The 12,716-nt window shown below is 39.1% G+C and overlaps 1 protein-coding gene across 4 annotated transcripts in view; it reads left to right on the forward strand.

Annotated features, from left to right (window-relative positions):
- GABRB3 (gamma-aminobutyric acid type A receptor subunit beta3) overlaps nt 1–12,716 on the forward strand; it is a 266,967-nt gene that overhangs the window by 199,012 nt on the left and 55,239 nt on the right. For all 4 annotated transcript variants that reach the window (XM_060179252.1, XM_060179251.1, XM_060179253.1 and 1 more), the window contains one exon: nt 10,625–10,707. In XM_060179252.1, coding sequence (XP_060035235.1) covers nt 10,625–10,707 — 83 coding nt within the window. The remainder of the gene's footprint in view (nt 1–10,624; nt 10,708–12,716) is intronic.

A 12,716-nucleotide genomic window follows, 5' to 3' on the forward strand; every position in this document is an offset into this window, starting at 1 on the left:
CAGGCTCTAAATGCTGTGCATTTAGTGTAGGCCATCCCCTGTGACTGCTGGGTTAACTGACTAATTTTTGAAGTCAGAAGCAATTGGAATATTTAGACTAAGATCTTAAATGACATTTTCTACTGTGGAAAGCTAAGTTCCCAAGCCTTGTGGACACCCCCCCGCCGCCCGCCATAGTTTCAATGACTTTAGTTGATGACCCTCAACTACTTTCACTGAAAGACTTGTGTCTTCTAAAGCTGTAGTTGGGTGGGGTGAGGGCTGGAACTGGTAACTTGAGTTAGAGGCATGGCCAGGTCTCTCCTTTTGCTTGACTTGGCTATTTTTATAGTCTTATTCAATGAGACTTTTACAGTGGTGGAGATATTCTGTATCTGCCAGCTATATGGTAGTCCTTGATCCCTAAAATATGACTAATAAACCTAGGAACTGAGATTTTAATTCCACTGAATTTTAATTTAAGTATAGTTGCATGTTAACCAGTGATTAATATTTTGGAGAACATAGTTCTAATGAGTACTCTTCTCATTCCAAGTACCTTAACTAGTTCCACATGGGGAGATTTTTTTTTCAGGGGCTGCATGGTGGCACACCTGGCTGAGCATATGTAGTACTAAGTGCAAGGACCCAAGGGAGGATCTGGGTTCAAGCCCATGCTCCAACTTTCAGGAGGTCTGCTTCTCTCTCCCTCTTTAACCCCCCCCCCCAATTTATCTCTGTCTTATCCAATAAAATAAAAAAAAATGGCCGCCAGGAGCAGTGGATCCATAGTGCTGGCACTGAACCTCAGCAATAACCCTGGAGGGGGAAAAAAGAGAGAAAGTATTTTCTTCATTCTTGAGACATTTCCTTCATTACTCTTCACAGAATTGAACTGTGTTGACGGCTGTGTTTTCTGTAAGAAGGTCCTCAGTCATCCACCCTGAGATTCCTTCCTGCCATGATTCTGAGGATATTGGATGCACTTTTCTCTAGGGTTTGGTCTTTGGCACTATTGCTAGTCTGGGCCTTTGCATTATTTTTTCATGATACCATTAAAAAAAATCAAGTTGTGCAAGAGTTACTGAGTCATTTTCCTGATGTGAGTATTCATTTTGTTGGCAGAGATGTTCCTAAAACGAACATGGTTTTATGGTTAAATATAAAAATATTATAGATGCATTTGTTTTAGAAAAATGCTAGTCACTTAGGACTTTGCTGTCTTGTGACTCTCCTGAGGAATATCAGTCTGTGGTTCCCATTGACTTGAGGGAGATTTAGTGGTTTTCTATTTGTGTTGACACATGTTGACTGTTGATCTCTGTTATCCATTATCCCAACAATACTGTGTAACCAATGGCCAACATTCACTGGCACTGTGTGTGCCTCTTTTTAAGAGGCATCTGCATAGTGTCTATGCAAATCCTGGCTGCCAGGGTAGGGACTGCCTCTCTTTGTTATACCCCTCCATGCTATACCCCACATCCTCCTCCTGTGTCCTTTCTCCTGAAGCCTGCAGGCTTGTTTCGGCCCAGCTTTCTCACAGCAGTGGAAAAAGAAATTAAAAACACGATGTTCTTGGCGACCAGGAGATGACACACTGTCACTTCCACACATGGCAGGCAAAGCAAGTCATAAAGTCGATCCACATTCCAGAGGGGGTAAACATCCCCTCTTCATTGAGAAGAATAGTAAATGCCTGAGAAAAGAGAGGATGTTTATTCTAAAAATTAAACCTCTTATGGCCTTTTGCTTAAGGTTTATCAAAATGGCAGGTTTATTGGGTACAACCAGGGTTTAGCTACGACACATGCAGCCCTAGGAGCCAACCACCAGGACAGGAACTAAAAGTCAGACTCAGGAGAAAAGGTCAAACTTCTGTCAGACACTCCTTTAAGTAATCTCCCATACCCACAATCGCCTGTTAATTTATGCCCTATGCTATAGTCATGGTGTCAGCTCACCACACCCACTGGGTTCATCTTCTCTTACCAGGTATTCCCAACAGACAGGGGAGAAGTAATGGGATTGACAACACAATCAGCTCACCAAAATAATCTTTTTATTTTTAAGTGTATTTTTTTTTAATTAGGGAATTAATGGGTCATGTAGTACTATTATTGACACATGGGTTCAATCTCTCATTTCCCTGTGATTAGTACCTGCAAACACTCTCACCCCCATGTATGTCCTTTTCCACCACCATACACCAGGATCCTAAAGCTCTCTCAGCTTGCTCCTAACCCCACCTTCCCCAGAATCCTTTGCTTTGGTATAATGTACCACACCCAGTCCAAGTTTTACTTTGTGCTATCTTAAGTTCCACTTTGGAGTGAGATCATTTGGTATTTATTCTTCTCAGTTTGGGTTATCTCATTTAACATGATCCCTTCACATCTCATCTAAAATGAGGTGAAGGAAATGACTTCACCACAGCAATCTCCCCAGCGATATCCTCACTGAGTTTGCATAGCAAAGATTGTGGACAGATCTATGAATGTATTTCCTACTTTTTTTGTTTGTGGTAAAACATAAAAAAAACTGGGATAACTTAAAAGTCATATTATGTTCTGTGCCTTTCTCATAGCTCTTGCTCTAGAAGAACATTTGGACTGAACTATTTTACCTTATACAATAATTCCCTCCACTAACCAACATAGCTAGAATTCAAAGGGCCAGCAAAGAAGATGAGTAGAAATTATCCCAGATATTTGCAAAGGACTAAGTAGTTAACTAAATAAAATACCTGAGCTGTGCATTGATACAACTATTGCTCACAATTGTGGTGCATTTGGGCTTCAAAAATACAAATTGGAACACACATGGAGGGAACGGCTAGCTTGCTCATGGATACTTTTATGTTCACACGATTGGGATCAGAGAGCCTAGACTCTACTAAAGTCCTGCATTTTGATGGCATTCTCTCTGCAGGAAAAGCAGGTAAGCTCACAGGTGCTTTTCTGGGCACTGGGATATAACCATGGAAAAAACAAACTAAGATCTAGCCTCACAGACTCGCCTAAGGACATGTGAGGGGTAAGAATGGAATCAGTAAGTAGATGGACACACCAACAATAGATGATTGAGAGGACACATTACAATGTGCAAGGACCAGGTTCAAGCCCCCAGTCCCCACCTGCAGGGGGAAAACTTCACGAGTGGTGAAGCAGAGTTGCAGGTGTCTCTTTCTCTTACCTTCTCTATCTCCCTATTCCGTCTCGATTTCTGGCTGTCTCTATCCAATAAATAAATAAAGATAATAATAAAAAATCAAAAAGACATTAAAATAAGGATACTATAAGAAAAAATAGCTAGGGGCTGATATGCTTCATTTTTAGAAAATTGTCAAGAAAATTAGTGGTCATCTTAATCTCTGTCTTCTCTGACATTCACAAGGAATATGAACAATTTGTATAAGTAGGGAATGAGATGGAGTGTATTGCCATAATGACTAGCTGTAAGTGTGAAGTCCAGACTCTGCCCTGAGCCTTTCCCAATCATTCTGATGTGGGATGCTTTAGAACTTTGGCTGACAAATAGGCAATGTATTCCTGAAAGTCCACAACAGCCTCTTTAGACCAGGGAGGGGAGAAGTGCATCTAGGTGCAAATGACATGAATAGTTTATACCTGCCCTTATTCCTATGAATGGATGGATATATAAATGGCTGACAAAGAGACAATGTATTCCTGAAAGTCCACAACAGCCTCTTTAGATCAGGGAGGGGAGAAGTGCATCTAGGTGCAAATGATATGAATAGTTTATACCTGCCCTTATTCCTATGAATAGATGGAGATATAAATGTAAATTCTGACACCAAAATGTTGGAGTAAGTAACCAGGAGAGAGAAGCTAAGATGGTGGAAATCGTGTGGTGAAAGCTAGTGGACTGAAAATCATGTATCCAAGGACCATGCACGGTGATTCAAGAAGATCTACCTAAAATGCATGACCTGTGAGCTTACATACTGACCACCCACCTTCACCTGTGTGAATCACAAGGACTAAGTGAGCCCACTCAATTTATGAATTGGTCAATCATAAATGATCGGGTGGGACTGAAAAAGCTTATAAGTGCCTTAAAGTACTTGACCCCTGCCCCACTTTTTTGCTTCCTTTAGAAACACTCACTCCCTAAAGAGGACTGTACTTTTTCCTATATAAGCTCACCCTTTATGATTTTCCTAATATATTTCCTTTTTTTAAAAAAATAAACTTTATTTTTTAATTTTTCCCCTTTTGTTGCCCTTGTTGTTTATCATTGTTGTTGTTGTTATTGCTGTCATTGTTGTTGGATAGGACAGAGAGAAATCGAGAGGAGGGGAAGACAGAGAGGGGAGAGAAAAATAGACACCTGCAGACCTGCTGTGAAGCAAACCTCCTGCAGGTGGGGAGCCCTGGGCTCGAACCAGGATCATTACACCGGTCTTTGTGCTTGGCTCCATGTGCGTTTAACCCACTGTGCCACCACACGGCTCCCTTAATATATTTTCTTAACACATTAATGATTCTTATATTTGGTTAGATCCTTAACGTAATAGTAACTGGGAAGGTTCAATTATGATTATGAATTATCTGGTAACAAAAATATATCTTCTGAGAGTAATGTAACTGTGACAAAGTGAAAACTCTTTGATATGTTGAAAGTCATGAGTCCTCACTTCCTTGAGCCAATTTGTCCTTGACTTAGACCCTCTTTCTCAGCTGTATAGAGAAAGGACACAGAAGGTTAGTTTGTATGTGACTTGTCATCAAAATAGGATTTTACAGTTGCTGGGATAATCTTGCATTTAGAAACTACAAGTTTATTTCTTGAATGTTCACACATTTTAACTTTTACTTATATTGTTCCCTCAGTATTTATTTATTTATTGGATAGAGACAGCTGGAAATTGAGAAGAGGGGGGATAGGATAGAGAGAGACACTTGCAGTACTGCTTCACTTCTCAAAGCTTTCCCCTGCAGGTGGGGATCAGGGCTTCGAACCTGGGTCCTAGTGCATTTTAACAGGTATGCTCAACCAGGTACACCACCACGCAGCTCCTACATATTTTTACTTTAAATGTATTTTTTGTTCCCCTTATTTTTTTTATTTCTTTATTGGAGGGGGTTAATGGTTTACAGTCAACAGTAAAATACAATAGTTTGTACTTGCATAACCTTTCCCAGTTTTCCACATAATAACTCCACCCCTACTAGGTCTGCCTCTATCATCATGATCCAGGACCTGAACATTCTCCCCCCATCCCAGAGTCTTCTACTTTGGTGCAACACACCAATTTAAATGTATTTTTAAGAATATGTCTCTTACACAAACAGATCAAGCCAACTCTGCCTTATTCTACAATGGGTTAAGTACACATTGTGCTTACTGAAGATTGTAGCCTGTAGAGTGTTTTCTGCAGTGTGTATTATAGTTACAATCTGTCACTGCAAATGACATGAGCATGTATTGTCTGTGTAGACATGTGGCATATACATACATTTCGGATCTGTGCACATTGATGTTTACTACAAATTCCTCTACCCTGTGTGCTCTTACTTTTTCACTTTTCATAGTGAAAAGTTTGACTCCCCCTGTGTATGGTTTTAAAGGTTGTCCATGGTTTCTTCTCTAGGGTATCAGGAATATAAGTAGGGTGGGATTTGGTTGACTTGGGCCTGAATCTTGCTTCTGTTTTCCAGCAGCACTGTAAACATGCCAAGTTGCTTATATTTTCCAAGCCTTGATTTACTCATCTCCAAAGTGGAGAGAATAATAATAATAATAATAATAATAATAATAATAATAATAATAATAATAATTGTGGTATGATCATTATGAATGTGAAAGGACAGAACACAGCGCTGGTTACAAAGCAGAAGCTCAACAAATATTTCTAATATTACAGATATGACTCCATGCTACGCTGGGCTCCAAGATAATAAATGAACAGCCTTTCCTATCATAACGTCCAAACTTCTATCTCTCACTTCCCCATCATTTCTTTTTTTTAACTCCAGTATTGTTAAAATGTGATTACTTATAATGGAAAGGCATATTGAATGCAGCTATCTTTTCCATTACTTGGTCATCATCCTTTTCTGCTTTCTATCAGCAGCCTATGCTGCAGCCATCTGTAAGCTAAGCATTTCTCTCTCAGTCAAGAAAAAAATGTAACAGAATGGCTTCATGAACATATGTGCATGCAGGTATGTACAGATCTACTGAAAACTGCAGAAATTCTTGCATTTTGACTTTGTCACTGTTTCTTAGAAATATGAGTGAAACTCTCATTACAGAATTATGCAGAAGAGAAAATAGATGCTGATCAAATTCTCACAGCAGGACAAATAAGACTTACTGGGGAAATCTGAAAAAGGTGTAAAAACTTGTGTTGGAAATGATACAGATGGAATCTTTGGGCCAGTCTTCATTAACTTGTTTCAAACTCTCAATTCTTCAGATTGAAATTCTTTTTTATTTATTTATTTATTCATTTATTTTATTTTTGAGAGAAAATATTATTTTATAATATTATTATAAAATATATTTTTATTATTAAAATATTAAAATATTTTATTATTAAAATATTATTCTCTGAATATTATTATTCAGAGAGAGAGATAAAGAGAGAGAGACAGAGTGAGAGACAGAGACAAACACTAGAGCATTGTTTAGCTCTGGCTTATGGTGGTGTGAGGCACTGAACCTGGGATTTAGGAGCCTCAGGCATGAGAGTCTGTTTACATAACCATTATGCTATCTCCCCACCCCAAACTGAAATTCTGAAACCATACTATAGTTTCTGTAGAGTCCCTAGGGTGCAAAATTTGGTTAATTCCCTCTGAAAATCTATTCCCCAAGCTGATTATGAGTTTAGTCCACTTGAAGGAAGATTTTGTGGCTCAGAAAGAGGCTGAGGTGCTTTACAAACTTCTTGAGCTCTCTGCCACCACACTTCTCTCATTTTTCTGGCCTAAGAAGTGTTTCCATCTTTATTTATTTATTTATTTGTTTGTTTGTTTATTTATTTATTTAATAATGATTGACAAGACCATAGGATAAGAGGGATACAATCCCCACTACCAAAGTTCTGTATCCTGTCACCACCATCACCCCCTCAAGCTTTCCTGTTCTTTATCCCTCTGGGAGTATGAACCCAGGATCATTATGGGGTGCAGAAGGTGGAAGATCTGGCTTCTGTAATTGCTTCTCTGCTGAACATGAGCCTTGGTAGGTCTATCCATAACCCCAGCCTGTTTCTATCATTTCCTAGTGGGTGCGGACGCAGGGGAGATGGAGTTCCAGGACACACTGGTGAGGTCATCTGCCCGGGGAAGTCAGTTTGGCATCATGGTAGCATCTGCAACTTGGTGGTTGAAAAAGCATTAAGATATAAAGCACAACAATTTTTTTAGTAATCAGCAACCTAAAGGTGAAAATACAGCAGATGAGATTTGGTGTCTCAATTTTAGGAAACACTAGTAGATATATTTTAGGTATATTCCAAGGGACCCATGACTTTACTAATTTTTACCTGAGCCGAGCAGCTAACATGCTATCTCTTCTACTTAGGTTTTGTACCAAAAGTGGAATCTCATGTCTCCTTTGCCATGCTGAAAGTATTTTCCCTCAATTTTTTCTGTAGCAAGTAGGGTCATAAACAGATGATTCCCCGCCCCCTTATTCCTCAAGTAAATGATTTTATAACTGTATTATGCCAGAATAAGAAAACAAACCACTGGGTGTATTCTTACCAGTTCTTCTAATTTCGCATCCTCCTTCTCAAAATATTCATGAAATACTTTGCACAGTGCCACAATCTGGACATGTTTGCATTCCAATACATGCATTTAGGGGTGATATCAGAGAAAGAAGAAGGAAAATAAGCAAAAAGAGTAATCATGAGCTGGATAGGTTAGGTATGTACCTTGCCAAGTGCCATGCCCAGGTTCACCTCTGACACCTTATTATAGGAGGTATCTCTCGTATCTCTTCCTCTGTTCCTTTATATGACCTAGAGTGGTGAAATAACTCATGCCCTGAGAAAGAGAGTGATCGCAATGATCATCTCTGCACAGGTGAATAGGTACCAAAATACAATATTTAAATATTTGAACATTTCTAGTCAATGTCTTTTTTTCTTATTAAAATTCCACAAATGTGACAGAAGGTGATTCTAATTTTGCCTTGTGGACATCTTGTGTAGCTGTCGATAACTCAATTTGCATAAATATGCTGAAATTTCAAACTATGAGATTGGTTAGAATAGCAGATGCTGTAGAAAAATACAAGAGCTATGTGTTGATTTTGGATTGTAGACTTTAATCCACCCCTTGGAGTGGTAACTGTGAGTGTGTTTGACACTTAGAAAGGACACACTTTCACTGTGAGTATGGATTTTACAGCATGGTGTGTGCATGGTATTTGTGTAGCAAAGGATTAACATTGTCCCCTGATTGCCATGCACCTTTCAGTTTGCTGCTTTCCTTAGCCATAGAAAAGAAGAACATTCCTCAGCTTTCTGCAGAGTCAGATGCTTCTAGAAGGACCAATGTGTTATTTGCTTATTTTTTAATTTTAATTTTTTTTTACCAGTGTACTGCTCATCTCTGGCTTATTATGGTGGTGTGGGGATTGAACCTGGGACTTAGGAACTTCAGGCATGAGAGTCTTTGTGCATAACCATTATGTTAGCCACCTCCTGTTATTTGCTTCAGCATTCCTTTAGCCCCTGCACTGAGGTTAAATGAGATGAACTCAGTAGTACAGGCATGTGCCTGCTATCATACTAGTGTTTTGGTTAGAATCTGCTTAGAAGAGGAAAACTTGCTCATGTTACCTCAAGCGATCATAGATTTATATAGAGTATTTGCACTGAAGGCTGTCCAGAAGAAGCTGAATAGCAGGCTTCCAGAAAGGTGCCATGTGATTGAGAATGCTAAGTGCTGTTGCGTATTTGAGGAGAAAGCATTCCTACTTCTTCACTCGTGATCTGACATTGAATAGGTATAGCCAGAGTTAACAATTGCATAGTTTCTACATAGCTATGAAGATGCTGTCTCGCCATCTCGAGGACAAGTGTGTGGTCCAGTCAGAAATATAGTCAGTCGCCTATGCTATCAACTCATGCTGCCTTCTCTCCTCTAACTTCCAGTCTGAGAAGTGATTCTTCATTTGAAAGTGGCATCACAGACCTCTAATTCAGACATGTGCTGGCCCATCACCATTCTTGAAGTTTTAAATTAATTGATATGAAATGGAATCCCTTTTGCTCCTTGTGTGCTACATCACAGATTCCTAATCAACTACTGGATAAGCTTGGGTCAGAAACCATCCAGCAATGACTGTGATGGGGAAGGGATGGGATTCTAGAGAACAACAGTACAGAATATGATAGCCTAATTAATGTATTTTCAACAGAGGCTTTGGGGAGGTTAGTTTCCTTTGAACAAAGCTGTAGGAAGAACCCCAAATGAACCTGCCATTTGTAAAAGTGTTATTCTCAACGTGGACTCGGTGTAACCATTCATTGTAGAGGTTTCATTGTCATTAGGTCATAATATAAAATTTTCCCCAGTAATCTATAGCTCTCCCCAAAAGTAGCCAGGCCACTCAGTTTTGAATGATAGTCACTAACCTAAAGACCACATAGCTGAAGAGGCAACACAGTGATAGCACAGACATCTTGCAAACCAGAAGTTCAAGGTTCAATCCTGCATACCACCAATAGCCAGAGCTTGTGTGGCACTGTGCTCAAATACACACGCACACAAAAAGTAAATGAAAACAAAACAAAAAAAAATGTGAAGGCCAAATATTCTCTCTAAAATAATAAGTGATCTCATGCCAAGAAAAAGTTCTGAAACCTTAGGATTCAGCCCTATAGACAGTTAAAATAACAATGAATTCCAAAGTTCAGCCTATAAGTCTGTTACTACGTAGACATTTGACATCAAAGTTAAAGAACGCAATCTGAATTCGTGTTATTTCTAGTCATACTTTTTTTCTATTCTATAGTTGTTAGAGGGTCACTTAAGAAGAGAGAGAGAAAAAAAGTAGAAGAAAATAATTTATTAGAAAAAAAACCTTTCCCTTCTCCTTGTTTATTGGAAGTCAGTATCACATGGAATCATCCTATAGGGTTTAAAGACTATATGTGCCTTTTCTAGATCTAGTTGCCATATTGAAAACTTACTCACGGGAGTCAGGCTGTAGTGCAACGGGTTAAGCACAGGTGGTGCAAAGCGCAAGGACCGGCTGTAAAGATCCCGGTTCGAGCCCCCAGCTCCCCACCTGCAGGGGCGTCGCATCACAAGTGGTGAAGCAGGTCTGCAGGTGTCTATCTTTCTCTTCCCCTCTCTGTCTTCCCTTCCTCTCTCCATTTCTCTCTGTCCTATCCAACAACAATAACATCATTAACAACAATAATAACTACAACAATAAAACAAGGGCAACAAAAGGGAATAAATAAATAAAATAAATATATATTTTAAAAAAAGAAAACTTAACTCACTCATTGTGTATTGGGCAATGTGTTTTCTCAGGGGTACTCCGGGAGAGAAGGTTCTAAGATGATTATTACTCATTGTTTATCTGGTATCCATTTGCCTGCTCAGTTTGACCCCATCTTGACTTTCTACTCTTTCTCTGTGTGTTTCAGAATCACCACAACAGCAGCATGTATGATGGACTTGAGAAGGTATCCCTTGGACGAGCAGAACTGCACTCTGGAAATTGAAAGCTGTGTGTATTTGTTTTTTTTTTTTTTTTTTTTTTGCCTACTTAGTCTTTGAGACCTTGTGTCCTTCTAAAGCATGTTGTCTAAGCCATGGAACATTTTCTTGACCTAGATTCTGATGAATTTCAAGTTTAGAGTTTAGTCTTCCACTCTGCAAGAGTCACTGTTATGATAGAGACATAGCATAATGGACTTTGCTGTTCTAATTTGATTAAGAGACTCTGTTTTCTGTTCTGAAATAAAAGAAAACAAGTGTTTTCCCCTACCTTATTCATTCAGTAGAAAGAGATGCAATTTTCTTTCAATATGCTTTATCATGCATAAGTGGCTGTACTTCTGGGACCCTGGGTAGTCAGAGTGAAAACTCATTTCCCGTCAGGAACTTAGTTTTACAAACAAGCTATTTCTGCGTCTGGCCAATTTTCTTCAATTTGAAGAGTGTTCAGATACTTAATTGATAATTCATTGTTGAATACTTTAGTGTGAGAGATGTTTGCATCTTTGTCACCTCACAAACCAGTGTCCCACTTGCCACCTGAACTATAGCAACTGGCATGTCCAGATGTAGCTCCTTTATTTATTTTTTATTTATTTATATTGCTATCAGAATAATTGCTTGGTGCTGACACGATAAATCTATTGATCCTGACAGCCATTTTTTTCTTTTTCCTGTTTTTTTTTAATTTTTCTATTTTATTTGATTGAAGAGAGAGAAATTGAGAGGGAAAGGGGAGATAGAGGGAGAGAAGGGAAGATAGACACCTGCAGACTTGCTTCACCAGTCATGAAGTGTCCATTTCTGTAAGTGAGGAGAGGGGGATAGAACCAAGTCTCTTGTGCATGGTAATGTGTGTGTTCTTTTTTAAAAAAAATTTTTATATTTAATAATTATTGACAATGCTTTAGGATAAAAGGAGTACAATTCCACACAATTCCCACCACCAGAGTTCGGCATCCCATCCCCTCCATTGGCAGCTTTCCTATTCTTTATTTCTCTGGGAGTATGGGCAAAAGATCTTTATGGGGTACAGAAGATAGAAGGTCTGGCTTCTGTAATTGCTTCTCTGCTGGACAGGGGCATTGGCAGGTCAATCCATAGCTATTGTTACTTAAGCTACTATGGATCGTTATTTGTAATTAACCCCCATTGGATGCAAGCTTGTTGATACTTATGTTTTTAATATCTACACACAACTGTTATGGATGGTAAGACTTTGCAGTGGCACTTGTGTCTTTGTGACTGAGCACCTGGGAAGCTGCACAGGCAGGAAACCCAGATGGAGCTAGACAGTGAGTGGGTTCCATGTTGCAGGAAGGCACAATTACTAATCAGATGAGAGTTTCCAGAAGTCAAGTTTGGAGTCTAAAGAGGAACTCATAGTGATGTTTGAAATTATAGAGCCTACTACTGTGATGATGATTGAGCCCTGGTAGAATGTGGAAGAACTACTATAAAAGATTTCTGGGGGTCAGGCAGTGGTGTACCTGGTTGAGCCCACATATTGTAAGGTACAGGAACCTGGGTTTAAACCCTCAGTTCGCACCTGCAAGGTGGAAGCTTCACAAGTGGTGAAGTAGTTGCAGGTCTGTCTGTCTGTCTGTCTGTCTGTCTATCTATCAGCTCTCCTGTCTTCCTTCTTTCTCTATTTCTATTTGTCTCTATCAAAAAGGAAAAAATAAAAAGGAAAGAAGGTCACTGGGAGCAGTGGAATTCTTGTGCAAACACAGAGCCTGAGCAGTATCCTTGGAAGCAATAAAGACAGCAACAACAAAGTAAAGAAAAATGTTTCACAAAAAAAGATAATGATTCTAAAATTGCTTGTAAGATGAATTGTTATTAGAGAACCCCTGCAAGGTGGTTTTTGAATTAATTAGCTAATTAATTTTGTGGAACCAGGACCTTACAAATTAATGATTTCATAGCTCCTGAGCCATTTTTTGTTGTTGTTGTTTCATTTAGAGAGAGACTGACAGACATCATAGTATCAGAGCTTCCTTTGGAGCTCAAATTTGG

This window comes from Erinaceus europaeus, chromosome 20 (assembly GCF_950295315.1).
Source record: "Erinaceus europaeus chromosome 20, mEriEur2.1, whole genome shotgun sequence".
Classification (NCBI taxonomy): Eukaryota; Metazoa; Chordata; class Mammalia; order Eulipotyphla; family Erinaceidae; genus Erinaceus; species Erinaceus europaeus.